The sequence below is a fragment of the Paramisgurnus dabryanus genome, chromosome 4 (assembly GCF_030506205.2).
Source record: "Paramisgurnus dabryanus chromosome 4, PD_genome_1.1, whole genome shotgun sequence".
NCBI classification, from domain to species: domain Eukaryota; kingdom Metazoa; phylum Chordata; class Actinopteri; order Cypriniformes; family Cobitidae; genus Paramisgurnus; species Paramisgurnus dabryanus.
Genome location: NC_133340.1, coordinates 1,492,364 through 1,508,024, shown reverse-complemented (window position 1 = coordinate 1,508,024; position 15,661 = coordinate 1,492,364). Strand labels below are relative to the sequence as shown.

The window sequence follows — 15,661 nt, the reverse complement described above, 5'->3', positions numbered from 1 at the left end:
TTGAGCGATGCACCGGTTGGTTATTGAGATGTTTACCCCCCTCAACTGTGATTGGACGTGTGGGAACTCAAATTGACGAGCTGAACTTTTTACCCAAAGTTTGATATTTTTCAACTATCTGCGCTCATCACGGAAAAACCACAGAGCACCAGTTTTCAGCGTGGGGAAAAAAGCTTTTTGGAAAAGCGCCACGCTTCCATAGGAAACAATTTAAAATTGATACGCCGGCTGCTGCCATAAAAGCTTTGCTACCTTAGGGGGCATGCACACCAAAACTTTTAACCACGGCTGAAAACGCTTGGATGATGCCGAATTCCAGCTGTTTTTCAGTTGAGCGCTTTGGTAGCTGTGATACTTTATCTGTGAGCTGGTTAGTTGTTGTGATATTTGTCCCGCCCCTCCTCCACTGTGATTGGATGGCCGTGTGAGAATTGATATTGGCGAGTGGAGCTTTTCACCCAAATTTGAATCTCTTTCAACTCTTGGCGCTCAGCACTTAGCACGGAAAAACCGCTGAGCGCAGGCTTTCAGCGCGGAACAAAAACACTAGCTGCTGGCTTATTTGAAAAACGCAGAGCTTCCATTGGAAACAATTAAAAACATGCGCGGCCGCGGGCATAAAAGCTTTGGTGTGCACGCCCCCTTACTGTGCTAATCTATAAATTTCCATACTTGATGTATCAATCGCTTAATAAGCTCAAAATATTTCCTCTCATAAACTTACATTACTTTAGATGACACATATGAATACACTGAACTATTTGGATTGCATACAGATGGGTGTATGTGCTTTTTTACCTTCCCTATGTTAATCCCCATTAAAGGTGTTATGTGGGTTTTTTAGCGGCATCTAGTGGTAAGATTTCAAATTTCAACCAACCTCAATTTTGAAATCCAATGAGAAGCTACAATAGCTGCCACAGGACAAGAATGTTGTCGCCTAAAGGGCGATTTATAGTCATGCTATCCGTAGCCTGTGCGTAGCTCTGCATTGCATGACGCGCACCTCACAAAATTTCTAACAGCGCGTCGGCTCTAAGCGGACCGCAAGCTCTGTGACTGGTCCACCAGAACCCCTCCCGTCAGGTAAAAAAACTGCGTCATAGGTATTTCCGTTTGAGACGGTGAAAACAAAGATGAGCCAAGTTGAGGAGTGATTTAACTCAAACTGCAACATAAGTCGCTGTTTATTTACTTCCATCATTGCTGGTCTTCTCAAATTATACACAACAAGTTGCTTTTTCTTCTTCGTTTGTGGGTAAACTTGCTTAGCTTCTTCTTCTGTGACGACTTCTTCTGCTATTGTGGTTACACGCGTGATTACTGCCAACCAGCGGTTTCGCGTGTGTTTGCACGTCGACGCGGACGGCGACGCACAAGTATAAATGAAAACCGACGCGGAACCTATGCCGTCGCTGCTACGCCGTAGGACCTACGCACGACTATAAATCGCCCTTGAGACAACGAAGGGACGAAACGCGCTCTGTAGAGCAGTTTTTTCTCTGTTAAGGGCTGCTGTAGAAACATGAAGGTGACTTCCATGTAAAGCCCGATTTATAGTCGTGCGTAAGTTCTAAGCCGTAGCTACGTAGTAGGTTATCCGTAACCTGTGCGTAGCTCTGCGTAACCTGACGTGCACCTCGCAAAATTTTTAACAGTGCGTCAGTTCTACGCAGACAGCAAGCGCTGTGATTGGTCCACCAGAACCCCTCTCATCAGGTAAAAAAACTCTGTCATAGGTATTTCCGTTTGTGTACTAAATAAGTAGTTGTACTGGTTGAAAAGATTAAATTACTCAGAAGCAAAATCAACTAAAATCATTCTCACCAAATATTTACAAAGCAAAGACAAAATGAAGCTTGAAACAACCATGCATTTCTCCCAATAATCGATTCGCACAAACACGTGCACACACACAAACACTCGCAGCTCCTCCTACCGATTTTCTGTAAGATAGCAGTGAGTCGTCTGAAAAGCTCCAGCAAGGAGTCTTCAACCATTTTTATCCACAGGACCATGAGCAGGATGCAGATAACCAGCAGCGGCAGAGAACCGCTGCACTGCTCCTCAGGAAAGGAATATTCTGACGGGGGACGAGAGGAAGCCGTCTCGCTGCTCAAACCAATGCTGCGGCTGCAAAAGAAAGATGATGCAGGAGAGAGAGAGAGAGAGAGAGAGAGAGAGAGAGAGAGAGAGAGAGAGAGAGAGAGAGAGAGAGAGAGAGAGAGAGAGAGAGAGAGAGAGAAAGAGAGAGAGAGAGACATGAAAGGATTTCTCAGCAAAGCAGCAGGGATGAGACAGCAACACACTGACACAAATTTAGAAGCCATATATATAAATGATGTCACCATGTTAACATATAACACACCTCTGTGTGCAGCAACACACATCTAAATCAACACAAAAACATACCCACACATGCCCACTTCACAGTACACACACAGTAATGCATGCATGCATTAATACAAGCAGACCATGCTTGTACTCATATGCATATGCATTCATATGCATGTGGCTGTATGACTTCTGGGCTGATAAGGACAGTGAGCCTGCAGCTCTGTGTGTGTGTGTGTGTGTGTGTGTGTGTGTGTGTGTGCGTGCGTGCGTGCGTGCGTGCGTGCGTGTGTGTGCGTGTGTGTGTGTGTCATATCCATTTAGATCTTCTCTCTATAAGAATGAGGCCAGACACTGAACAAATAGGCCAAATGCACTGAAATGACACTGCACACATCTAAGAGAGATCCTCAAGGTTCCTTTATATTCTTTGTCAAGGTCAAGAAAGGTCATTTAGGTTATATAATATATAGCTTTGATTCTTAGATTTTGTAAAGATCATTTAATGGGTCTTCATCTTTTTTACTTTGATGATATAGCAATAACAACTGAAAAGACACATCAGAAGGATTTGTTAAGTAATGCTTTGTTACCTGTGTGTGTCCACCTGGACAGAAGCCCAGATACCCTTTTTCTTTCTTAAACATGAGCGAAGCCTTGTGGACATGAAGCAGAATTACGGGATGGATGCTCTTTGGAGAGCTATTTTTACAGTCAATGACACTGTAAAAGTCAAATTAAAGAAAAATATTTAATAGTTTAAAACTAGGTTACACACTTTAGGAATGAGCTAAACATCATACAAATAATTATAATGTGTGTATATTACAAAAATAGAGAACAAATAAGTTACTTAAATACACAGTTTACACTGTAGGCCTACAGATGTACAGCAGGTGAATGTTTCTGAAGTAATTTACAACGGCATAATCAAAGACTAGGGGACTTTGAAAGACTTACAGGACTAAATACTCATGAAACTGGTTACTACTAAATTTTTACCTCGCAACTTTATTTTACCTCAACCATCATGTCCCCCAAATCTTCTTCGAATGAAGCCTAGCCCATGTTTTAGTAATAAAAGCTGAAGTATAGTCCCGTTTTTACGCATACGCAAATGTACCCGCACCGCCAGATTTTTAAACCGCGTACATTGTGATTCAATGCGCATGCGTCGAACGTCTGCGTACACTATGGGTCAAATACGTTAATATTTTTATTATTTGTTTTTATTGAACAATTGACAGTAATATAAATATTACAACAGTGTATCCAAATATAAAGTGTATGAAAAATAAACAAAAATAACACAAAATTAAATAATTTAAAATAAAAATAAAGACATTGTTGCTAGGGGGGAAACTTATAAAAATATAAAATAATTACATGCCTTTAAAACCTGAGAGGCTTTCTGTTTTTTTGAGGGTACCATGGGATTTTGATGAGATCAACATCGTGTATAATTTATTCTTTAAATACTGCATGGTTTTTGGTCAGGGAATTTACATTTATGTATATGGAATTTTGCCATTAAGATAATACAATTAATCATGTATGTGTGAATTAGTTTGCCCTTCTGATTTATAAAAAGTAGACCTAATAATACATGTTTCCAAAGTACAGCAAAATTTTTGTCAAGGTCAAATACGTTTAGTACTTATACGTACTTTTCTGATGAAGAAAATTGCGTCACGTGTATGGTACGCCGACCTTTTTTTTTTTTTTGGACTATCCTTCGGTCTTTACGCAGTGACGTACGCGTATAGATGCAGAATAAATTACAAATTGTAATGGCGAAATTATACAGATATTGTGTCTAATTATAGAGCAGATTGTAGCTCCGAATCACTTTAATTAATTTGTGGCGAAAATTACACCAAAATGTGAAATGTGACATTTTTTCTTATTCTGATTAGTGAATCGCTTCATTCCATAGCGGTATGCGTCCGATTCATTTTAATGAATCAACATCTAACCCAGACGTTTGAAGTTTTAGGGCCTATTTTGTACTCTAAATGTGTTAATTATACATTTATTTTCTTATACAGTTGTGTTAAAAAATAGCAGTGCAATATCAATAATCTGATAACCACTATTATTAGTAGTAATATTTCTGCATTGAAAATAATTTCCTTAAAGATGTAAAAGTGTAATAGAAAATATAATTGACTCAAATATTGACTGATTGAAAAAAAACTAAATATTGACTCATTTATTTAAAGTGGCATGATAAAAAAGCAGTGTGAAGTTTAATTAGAAAAATTTGTTTATTCTACGAAAAAACTGCTAATTTTGTCCTTTATTAAGAAAGAGAGGAAGCAAATGTTTTGCCCATTGTTATATTTCTGCTGCTGAATTTTAAGTAAAATGGACAGATCCATCATTGCTCAGAGAAACAACGTCATTTAATTAAAAAGTTGATTTATGAGGTTAAAACGTATAAAGAAATGCAGCTTAGAATGATGCTCAGCTAAAATAAACTCAGATGCTTAAAAATGGCAACAAAAACCCAAAGCACATGGGAGAAAACAAACAACTACTGTTAAAACAGATTAAGACTGGGTACTGAATTCATGCCACGTTACACTGTAAAGACATTTAAAGGTGCAGTGTGTAGATTTTAGCGGCATCTAGTGGTAAGGTTGCATTTCACACCCCTCCCTTTGGAAGCACGGAGAAGCTAGTTGTCGGTAGTCATCACAGGACAAACATGTCTTGTCTGAGACACTGTGTAGAGCAGTTGGTCCCTTAAGGGCTATTGTAGAAACATCATGGCACAAAATAGTGGCTTCCATGTAAGAGGACCCGCAGTGTATTTAGATAAAAATGTCTCATTCTAAGGTGATAAAAACAAAAGTTTATTTTGTAAGGTCTTTATGCACCACTAAAAACATAGTTTTAATAGACATTATCTATATTATATTGCATTGATGTCAAAAGATCCTTCTAAAATGTACACACTGCCCCTTTAAGACAGTGGGGCAAAAATCATGGTATGGGGATTTTTTCATATAACAGTGTTGGGCCTATTTATTCTATACAAGGGAACATGGATCAGTTTGAATACATCAGAATACTTGAAGAGACTATGTTGCCCTTTGCAGAAGAGGTAATGCCCCTGAAATGGGTGGTTCAACAAGACAACAACCCCAAACACAAAAGCAAGAGGGCAAAATCTATTGTATAAATCAAAAAAATGCTAATGCATTAATGTACAGAAACTGGTACTCTTCACTTACTCTGCTTTTGAAATAGGAAGTTCAGACTTTTTATATAAAAAGTTTATTTATTCAAGAAAAGAATGACAGGATGTTTGTTTGTTTTGAGATCTGCTTACATACAAGTGTGAACAGTTTGAAACCTATTATGGGCAATCATACTCTGCTTCACCCCCAAAACACTTGAAATTAAAGTACAGTGCTAACATCTCATTGCCTTTACAATCAATTAGAGGACAAAATCATTCATTACTCATTCGGTTTTCATCTTCCTTATCTTCTATATAATGAGGTAAGATGTTTGCCACTTTTTTATCCACACACTTCATGAACATTTATAAGATGGAAAAACTACTATTGTTTATAACTATAGCAATTTTTCAGAATAGCAACATTGTCCGCACAGTTAATCCAGAAGCCTTATCGGGTCACACAGCATTGTGGGTAATTAATTTTGAATGACAAAAAAAATGAAATGAGTTTACAGAATGTCTTTTCATTTAAGTTCATGTACTTTTGCCATTAAATAACTGATTGACGCTTAAGGTTTCTCTTTTAATACACGCAGTACAAAGGTCACAGCGTCTATAATAACAAACTCAACAAACAGATCAAAAATAATTACAAGGTCATGAAAATAGGCAGCAGGGCAAAGCAGATCTGCATGTTAAAACCCAATCTAAGCCATCAGATGGGGTGCCAAAAACTAAATTAAGATAAACACAGAGTATAAAAAAGCAAGAAAATAACAAAAACAAAAGTATCAAACAAAATCTTAAATATGAACAAATGACAAAACTGATAAGAACTCATCTGTGACCTTGTCATACTGAATGTTAGACTCCGCTAGATAGTTTGTGTGATTGAAATCATTTGGCCATGGCAAGGAAACAGGGTATTTTATAAACACATTTTTTAATTCCCTGTTATACGAGCGGCAGAATAATTGTGATTAGCCCTATTATTAAAGTCCACACAACATTAATGTTCCATCGAGGTCAGATGTTAGAGCTTCGTCGCCCTCTAGTGGCGCCCAGTGAGGGACGCAGACGTGGATCACGGGCCTTGTAATGTTCGTTGAAGTCCAGACGGAAACTAAGAAACTGTAGACTCTCATCAGAGCTGGTCATTAACAGCCGAAGAAACTCTTGCACGATGCCCTGGAGGAAAGGAGAGAGAGAGAGAAACATGAGTAACTTTCATCTCGGCATTGCATCCAGGACTTTATCTTACTGTATCCCGTGTCATAACCAGGTTTGACACAATAAAGCAATTCAAACTAAGTTTACGTACCAGCCCCAAGTATTTAACTATTCAACTTATATAGCACATTTAAAAGTGCAGCACAATGAAAAAGACTTTAAAGGGTAGGCTGAAGAGATGAGTCTTTAATATTGGTGATCATTTTATAATTTTGATATTGGCGAGTTAGGCAAAGGATAAAAGTAAATCTAAAAAATTAAGAATTTGAAGGGTGTATGTGTGTAAACTAAACGGGCATATCATGTACCTGGTAGAAGTGTGTGAGTAATCTGAGCTGGGAGCACATTTTTGGTATGGTGTCCTTATACTCCTGTACGCGCCTGTTCTCTGCCGCCTCCTGCTCTGCCGTTACACCCCACTCACCCTAAAACACAAAACACACACAACTATAAACAAACACAAATTGTAGCAGTGTCGTCTTTTGCTCTTTCGGCACTTTAGCCGACATAGACAATCAAAGGTAATAGAAAACTAACACCATGCTGTTAAAGCAGAATGCACTCTCATGCGCCCATACAGTCGCTAATGGCTGCAGTCCAGAAATAAAGTGATGGATCGTATATCTCAGCACGTTTGAGATCATTAGACAGCTTTATAGGCCTATACATTCATGGGTTTACCGTGTGCTCGCTCCCAGAATTATTTAAGAACACGTGACTTGTGAAATGTTTATTCCTATAAATACATCTCGATATAGATATGATATGGTCATGCATACAGTGAACATGATGAAAGGACACTGATTGTATTTTGTTCACAGTATTTTAATCATATCCATTTTAATGCATTGTGTCTCTCTTTGTACGTACCATTTCCTCTCTCTGTCTTTTCTTGTCCTCGTACTGGACACGCAGCTGTAGTTCTTCTAAAGCAGAACGATACAGCGAGTCCTGGGCACTCTGGAACTCGATGATCTGATCGAACACGGCACGCAACTGATTCAACAGAGACTGCATTGAAAAAAAAATTATGAAACAAAATTATTATGATGGCACAAAACATTTTTTGTCCTCTAAATTTAAAGCATTAACCCCTTAAAGAGATAGTTCACTTTAAAATGAAAATTCTGTCATCATTATCTCTTCCTCATGTTGTTCTAAACCTGTATGAATTTCTTTTTTTCTGATAAACACAAAAGAAGATATTTTGAGAAATGATGGTAAACAAACAGCAGTGGACTATAGACTTCCATAGTAGGAATAGAAAAATATGATGGAATTTAATGGGTACCGTCAACTGTGTGCTTAGCATCATTTATCCAAATATTTTCTTAGTCATTTATCACAACACTTCCAAAATATTTTTTTCCCTACTATGGAAGTCAATGGTCACTTACTGCTGTGTGTTTACCATCATTTCTCAAAATATCTTTGTGTTCGTGTTCATCAGAAAAAAAAATTCATACAGGTTTAGAACAATATGAGGATGAGTAAATGATGACAGAACTTTCATTTTCAAGTAAACTATCCCTTTAACTGGCACCCCCCCTTTTGAGTGGGGGTGAAATGTAATTTCAAATTTATATCTCTGACATTCTTTTGTCTATAGCCTTATCTTTGTCTCATTTTAGTTGTTAATATAAAAAAAAACAGTTTATAAAACTTAATAAAAATGCAAAAGTATATATTTTTTTGAAAAAAATTAGTTACTGCCAGAATCAGTATTATATCAGGACAGTATTAAAAAGTAAATTCTTAATTTTACGCAAAATCCAATATCCGCCGTGTTATTCTGTCATCTTTTCTCCCTTTTTTCCCAAAATGCAATAAACGCCACTCCCCCTTTTCTACAGAATGCCATAAATCGACTCCACAGATTACAGCGCACCATTCACGCAATGTAAACAAACAATGGCGGCGCGTTGAGTACACGGAATCCTAGTTTTCCTCATCTACTATGTACTTCGTGATCACCAAACAAACAAAAACAAAATAATACTTTAATAGCATTGATAAACCTGTGGTGGTTTTCTGTGACGGGAAAGAAACGTAAGCCATCAACATCTAATAATTTACGCAAGAGGCACTTGGGAGACGGGTGCTTGTTTTCCCGGGCCGACAGCATCACATTGACCCCAGGGGATCTTATGAAAAACTTTCCATAATTTTACTCAAAGTCAACGAAAATCGAGCAGGACCAAAACATTTTACAGCTGATCGCTGTGAAAAACGACGTCAAGTATAACCGCAGCAATGACAGTGTTCTTAATATGACAAAGTAAGTGTTTTGATTAATGCCATTAATGTTTGTATTTTTAATTAGTGTGTACAACTAGTCAAAGATGAATGGAATGCTCATGGCAAAGATGAATGCACATTTATATAGGCGATTGATTCAATAGATTTATAGCATTTTGAATAAAAACTTGTCATGGATTTATTGCATTTTGTGGAAAAAATAATCCGTTTTTATAATAAATCTTTGAAAATGAAGTTATGGATTTGAATTTTTTATGTTTTTATAACCTAAAGATGCTATGTGAAAGTTTGTAACAGAAAATAGTGGTTTTCATCTGGTCACTTTCTTGGTATAGAAAACACGTTTTTACCGAAATTTGTCAAAATGGATTTATCGCGTTTTGGAACCAAACTCTTCATATTTTATACAAAAAAAAAAAAAAACGATAAAATATAAATGTTTTAAAACTAGTTTTGATTCAAATTTCAAAAATGTTTTCTGTCAAACTTAGTGATTTTTCCAAAAAAGGCCACTAGGTGTCATTGGTTTGCTGTATACTATAGTCATAAATTAATAAATTACTGTCACTGCATTAATATCATTGCAAAATGTCTTTGCAAAATAGGAAACTAGTGTTATAAACATGCAATAAAAAGTGGGCCCTCTGACATGTTATAAAATTACTCTCACTATCACATTCTTTTCTCAAAATGGTGATGAAATATGAAAACTATATTATTAGAGCCTTCCAATGATATATAGTTTGTTGAGATTATTTCAGGTTTAGTGTTGGATATTAGTGTTATAAATATATAATAACAAGTGGGCCCACTCGAGGGCCCATGACTTTTTTTAAATTGCTCTCCCCATTTCATTCTTATCTCGAAATGGTGATGAAATATGAAAACTACATTATTAGAGCTTTCCAACGACATATATTTTGTCAAGATTGTTTCAGATTTAGAGTAGGATATTAGTGTTATAATTAAGTAATAACTACTTGACTACTTTTACAAAATTACTCACTGCATAATTCGTTTTGCAAAATGGTGATGAACAGGAAAATTACACTCGTAGTGCTTTTCAAGGATATATAGTTTGATTATTTTAGTTTTAGAATAGGCTATTATTAATAGTAACGTAAACAATTTGGGCCCACCTGTGGGCCCGTGACAGTTGAGGGTTAAGTCGCTTTAGATAAAAATATCTTGTAAGTAGTGCTGCCGCGAATAGTCGACGTAGTCGACGTAATCGACGATGAAAATTTGTCGACGGCAATTTTTTTAGTCGAGGAGTCGCATATTTATTTTTTTCCGTCTCAAACGGCCCACTGTAATTCTGTCTCATGTCTCAAATGGCTCAATGTAATTCACCTCCACACCAGTCTGTGCGCTGTGCGCGCCCTGCTGGTTCATCTGCTACGCTATCATCTTTCTTCCCTCTCCCCTGCCTTCACTGCTTTAATTTTGAAAAATTGGCGGTGGCAGGTGAGTCTATGGAATTATGAGTCGGAAAGCTTCCGAAGTATGAAAGTATTTTAAGCCAAGTTGTGATAAAAGAGTGGTCTGTTACACCGTGCCAAACGTCGCTGGCTTATCACGGGAGCACAACGACAATGCACGAGCATCTCAAACGAAAACACTCGGGAGTTACTGACGATACACCCACAGAGAATAGGACAACGTAAGTAACTGTTATATGATTATTAATGAAACGGCGAGCTAGTACTGTTTTATTAACTCTTTTGAGAAGTACAATGACTCTGTCTTTGGATGTTAAAGCTGTTTGCTCGTGATTCCGCCACGGAATCAACACTGGACGCAACAAATAGATTTTTCATGATTCCCATTTACATTTTTATTTTACTATTTTAAACGGCTCAATTCATTGTTGCGCGTCTCTCTCTCTCTCTCTCTCTCTCTCTCTCTCTCTCTCTCTCTATCACTCATGTTGCTTGCAGCGCCTCGACCGCGCGCGCCTCTCTCTTACGTGACAGTGAAAAGGTGACAGTGTTTTTAATGTACTTTCTTTTTTGCGTAAACGTCAACATTCACAGATGTCTCTGACAAAGACGACTGATCGAGTTAACATGACTTGAAGAAAGATTAGCAGTAGTGTGAGTCTGTGTGCGAGCTTTCTCCCTCCCTATGATGCTGTATGCCGTGTTCTGTAAAATCAACAACAGTGTATATTCTCTTGTATTTCTGAATTTGCACCGAATTGTCTGCGCTATATCACTCGCATTTAAAATCAAGAAATGACTCAAAACACAACAACAATTATGAGAAGAGCAACAGCAGTAAAGCTACAATGTATATGTATGGTGATTTTTGCATATCTAAATTAGGATTTTAGCAGCAGTTAAAGAAACAGCTGGTTGGTTAAAAACGAGGTGATGGGTCATGTTTAGTCACTATTTTATAGGCTACAACAGAACAGATAATATGTAAAATAGCATTCAGTTGTGTTAAAATGCAATATAAGATCAAAGAGTAGAAGTGAAACATTTCATATTTCTGTTAAGCATCTACTTTGCACTGGAAGTTTTTATTATTATTTATATTGTTTACATTGTAATTTTTTATTTGGTAACATTTAAGTTATTCATATTGTTTATGACACCGGTGGGTTCAAAATAAAATGGACACAATGAAATAACAAACACTTGAGTTTTTTTTATTAGTCGTTTAGAATAGTCGACTATTCGAAAAATTAGTCGAAAGATTAGTCGTTAGAAAATTAGTCGTTAGTGGCAGCACTACTTGTAAGCAAATTAATGAAAATAAATTTTTTCCTTAACCTTCTGATCCTGAATATATGAGAAACATATCCACGGTTCCAAACATCTTAAAGTTTACATTTTCCTGGCATTTTTTCCTTAGTTAACAGGTACAGATGACTGCATTTGACTTAAGTGATGGCCAGTTGACAAGCGAAAAGGGAATAAAAAAGGGCCGCAGCACAGGGATGAGGTTTTTTTGTAGGCAAAACCCAGAAGTGAGTTAGCATTTTATTAGTACTTCCGATTCCATTGTCCCCAAGTCAATGTTTTTTTTTTTAATGGTTTTGGTTAAACTTCTTGGGGTGGTTTTCTGGACAGGGTTTAGATTAATCTTGGACTTAAGGACATTTCAGCAGTTTCACAAACTTTTAAAGCCAAAAATTCCTTATATTCCTAACTTTCAATGTCTGGAAAAGACCTTTTAAAATTCCATGATATTGCATAAATTCCATGACCGTGGGAACCCTGCATTTCACTCAAGAGACCCTAAACTTTTACAATTGTGTGTGTATATAGGGGTATATACAGTATATATGATGTGCATCGTACCCTGTTGTTAACATCTAGTAGGCAGCGAGAGATGATGGTGTCCAGGAAAACCTCGTGAGCTGCGATGATGTGATCCAGATCCTGAGCCTGTTGAACTTTATTCCACAACTCATCCCACGAACACTCCAACACCTATAAACACACACAATGTACTCAGCAATACAGCTCATTGCACATCTGTGTTCGATAGTGATGGGAACACACACACACACACACACACACACACACACACACACACCTCAAATGTGATGTAGTACTGCATCTGGTGGATGAAGTGAACCATCTCGGAGGCGAGAACGTGACACTGGTGCAGCACACCGGAGAGCTCTAGATGAACGTACATTACATATTATTTTCAAAGCTGTGCTATATGAAAGCTAACAAAAACCCCACACTGTTATCACATATGCACACAACTCGTTCCATCTCTTTTAATGCATTCAAATGTCTTTCTCATAAAAACAGTGTATACTTTTAGTAGGCGAATTGGAATGCATGCTTATAATACGCTCAACAGACTTTATTTTACATACATGACTTATTTTCAGAAGAAATATTTCCCTCTGTTGGCGGTGGGCGATACTGCACTTACCCGGCATGCTCTTCAGCAGTTTAGCGTTGCACATCTGACCCTTCCAGATGTCTGTGAGAATGTACTCCATTCTTTTTGCCCTCCACAGGAAGTTGAACACTCGCAGGTAATGACTCATACACTCACGCGTGAACACCTGACGCAGATATGACAGACATGCAATAAGCACAGAAAAGACCAGACGGATACAAAACTATGTGTGTGCTGTATGGTATGCGCTTAGTTACCGTGGCAATGGGCCCTTCCACATGATAGTCCAGACTGAAGACGTCCCAACCAGTGTCCCCCGGAGACACCTGGACAAAACAAGACAATGAATTCGTTTTTATATATTCGGTAATAAAAGGAAGGTTGTTTTTTCCTCTTCCTTTTCATGAAGCAGCCCTCTAAATACCTCCAACAGCCGAACATCGAGTCTTTTCAGAATCTCGGGACTGTCAAATTGAGCGTTGGTTGCCCTGACAGCGGTCTCCAGGATACCGGTTAAATTATGTTGGTACAGGGTAGTGGCGGCCCTCACCAGCTCTGGCCTGAGAGATAGAGAGGAAGAAAAGAAAGATGGATGATTCCAGGTCGCCTTTATTGGATACGGAAAAGCTCAAAAACATCAAATTGAAGAAAAAGCACCATGTTTTAACAAGAGGCCACAGACTCACTTGAGAAGGTCCATAAGGTGTCGGATAAAGTCTCCCTGGCCAAGCAGCAGGTATCTTCTCATGGCTTGAAGATGCTCAAGTAGATGGTAGTTCTTATTCAACACATTCAACAGATACTTACTGGTCTCGAAATAAGCAGCGTCTATCTTACTCTGAAAGGCCCCTTCGAGATCAGTAAACAACTCTGTCGCTGAAAAAGAGAGATAGACAAAGACATATTATCTAATATCCATTTGTTAGTGCTAGGAAAAGATTAATCGCATACAAAATAAAAGTGCATTTTTGTCTAATATATATGTCTGTACTGTGTGTAATTATTATGTATATTTAAAACACACACACACACACACACACACACACACACACACACACACACACACACACACACACACACACACACACACACACACACATACATATATACATTTCAGAACATTTTTATTTATATATCCATTTTTATTGTTAATATATAAAAATATAAATAAATATATATAAACATATAAATGTTTCTTAAATACATACATGAATGTGTTTGTATTTATATATACACATAATAATTACACACAGCGCACACTTATATATTATGTAGGGCCGGGACTCGATTAAAAAAATGTATCTAATTAATTAGAGACTTTGTAATTAATTAATCGACATTAATCACATATAAATATTTGACCTGAGAACATTGAGAAGTTATTTTTTCACATGGATTTTTAGTATACCATGAATAATGAATGAATACATAAGCTTAAGCAACAAAATATTGTTCATTTTTGTTCAACCAAGTCGTTGTACACGGAGTCGGGCTAACGTCCACGCTAGCTGCTATAGGTTTTGCATTGAGATGATACTTGAGGCTCGATGTGCTGCGGGTGATATGTGAATTCCTTGTTGCATAGCTTACACACAACCATGCTCTTATCGACGCTTCCATCCGTTCGTTTAAAAAAAAAAAATTCCCATCCACGGGGCCAACCAAAGCGATCTCATCAGCTTCTCTGTTCATGTTCACTGTGGTTTATTGTTGTCTGAAGTCATGAACGCTAGTTGGTGCTCCAGTAAAATCGGTCCGCGAAAACTCATCCAATGAGAAATGTTCCGCGGTGCAAAAATAAGTGCGATTAAAATGCGTAAAAAATGTTTAACGCGTTATTTTTTGTGTAATTAATTAATCTTAATTAACGCGTTAAAGTTCCGGCCCTAATATTATGCAAAAAAATCACTTTTATTTTATATGCGATTAATCGTGATTAATCTTTTCCCAGCATTACTGTTCATAGATTTTTCATCTTCTGTGAAAGTCTCCGGACCATCAAATATTTGTCCAATCATTGCATTCGGTCTGACAGAATGCCCTGCCAACCAGCCACTACAACAAAACTGTCTACCTGTATTTGCACTAATGTTATCGTACTACACATTTTAATTATTGTACACTTAAAGGACAAGTTCGGTATTTTAGACTTAAAGCCCTGTTTTCAGATTGTTTATGGTGAAATAGAACGGTTTTGACTGAAATTTCGACATTTGCGGCTGCCCTGAGAATTTTCGCGTGTTTGTGTTTCAGCTCAGACCTCTACAATGGGTTTAATGGTGCACTGGAACAATCCTCCCTAAAATGCATTACACTTTCGTTTACAAAGACGTGAAACTCACCGAGTGGTCAGGGGTGTTCACTGATATGCTCACACAAAAATCGCTCCAAAAGACGCATTCCAACAGGTTTTATCGTAGTTTTTACCAACTCCATTGACTTGTATTAGTTGTCCTGTGAGGTACGGTATTACTCCGTGCCGGGAACTTTGTTTCTATTCTTGCAATTGGCAAAGGCGGATTAGCGCCACCACCTGGGCTGGAGTGCCTATTATTCAAGCTCTAAGCGGAAGAAAGTACGGGTGTGAGGCGTTTGGAAAAATAGGTCCACAAGTTAACAACGAATGCTAAAACTGCTGTTGGAAAGCATCTTTTGCAGCGATTTTTGTGTGAGCATATCAGTGAACACCCCTGACTACTCAGTGAGTTTCACGTCTTTGTAAACGAAAGTTTAATGCATTTTTAGGATGGATTGTTCCTGTGCACCATTAAACCC

General features: G+C 37.6%; 2 protein-coding genes across 3 annotated transcripts in view; both read right to left on the bottom strand.

The window, feature by feature from the left end:
• Nucleotides 1-2,120, bottom strand: part of LOC135785855 (guanine nucleotide exchange factor DBS-like) — an 88,016-nt gene extending 85,896 nt beyond the window's left edge. The window contains exon 1 of the mRNA XM_065295441.1: nt 1,940-2,120. Coding sequence (XP_065151513.1) covers nt 1,940-2,018 — 79 coding nt within the window. The 5' untranslated portion in view covers nt 2,019-2,120. The remainder of the gene's footprint in view (nt 1-1,939) is intronic.
• Nucleotides 2,121-5,470: 3,350 nt separating this feature from the next.
• Nucleotides 5,471-15,661, bottom strand: part of LOC135785857 (gamma-tubulin complex component 3 homolog) — a 31,322-nt gene continuing 21,131 nt past the window's right edge. For both annotated transcript variants that reach the window (XM_065295449.2, XM_065295450.2), the window contains exons 14-22: nt 13,573-13,762; nt 13,311-13,446; nt 13,144-13,212; nt 12,917-13,052; nt 12,563-12,651; nt 12,325-12,456; nt 7,625-7,765; nt 7,063-7,179; nt 5,471-6,712 (exon numbers count right to left, since the gene is read on the bottom strand). In XM_065295449.2, coding sequence (XP_065151521.1) covers nt 6,551-6,712; nt 7,063-7,179; nt 7,625-7,765; nt 12,325-12,456; nt 12,563-12,651; nt 12,917-13,052; nt 13,144-13,212; nt 13,311-13,446; nt 13,573-13,762 — 1,172 coding nt within the window. In that variant the 3' untranslated portion in view covers nt 5,471-6,550. The remainder of the gene's footprint in view (nt 6,713-7,062; nt 7,180-7,624; nt 7,766-12,324; nt 12,457-12,562; nt 12,652-12,916; nt 13,053-13,143; nt 13,213-13,310; nt 13,447-13,572; nt 13,763-15,661) is intronic.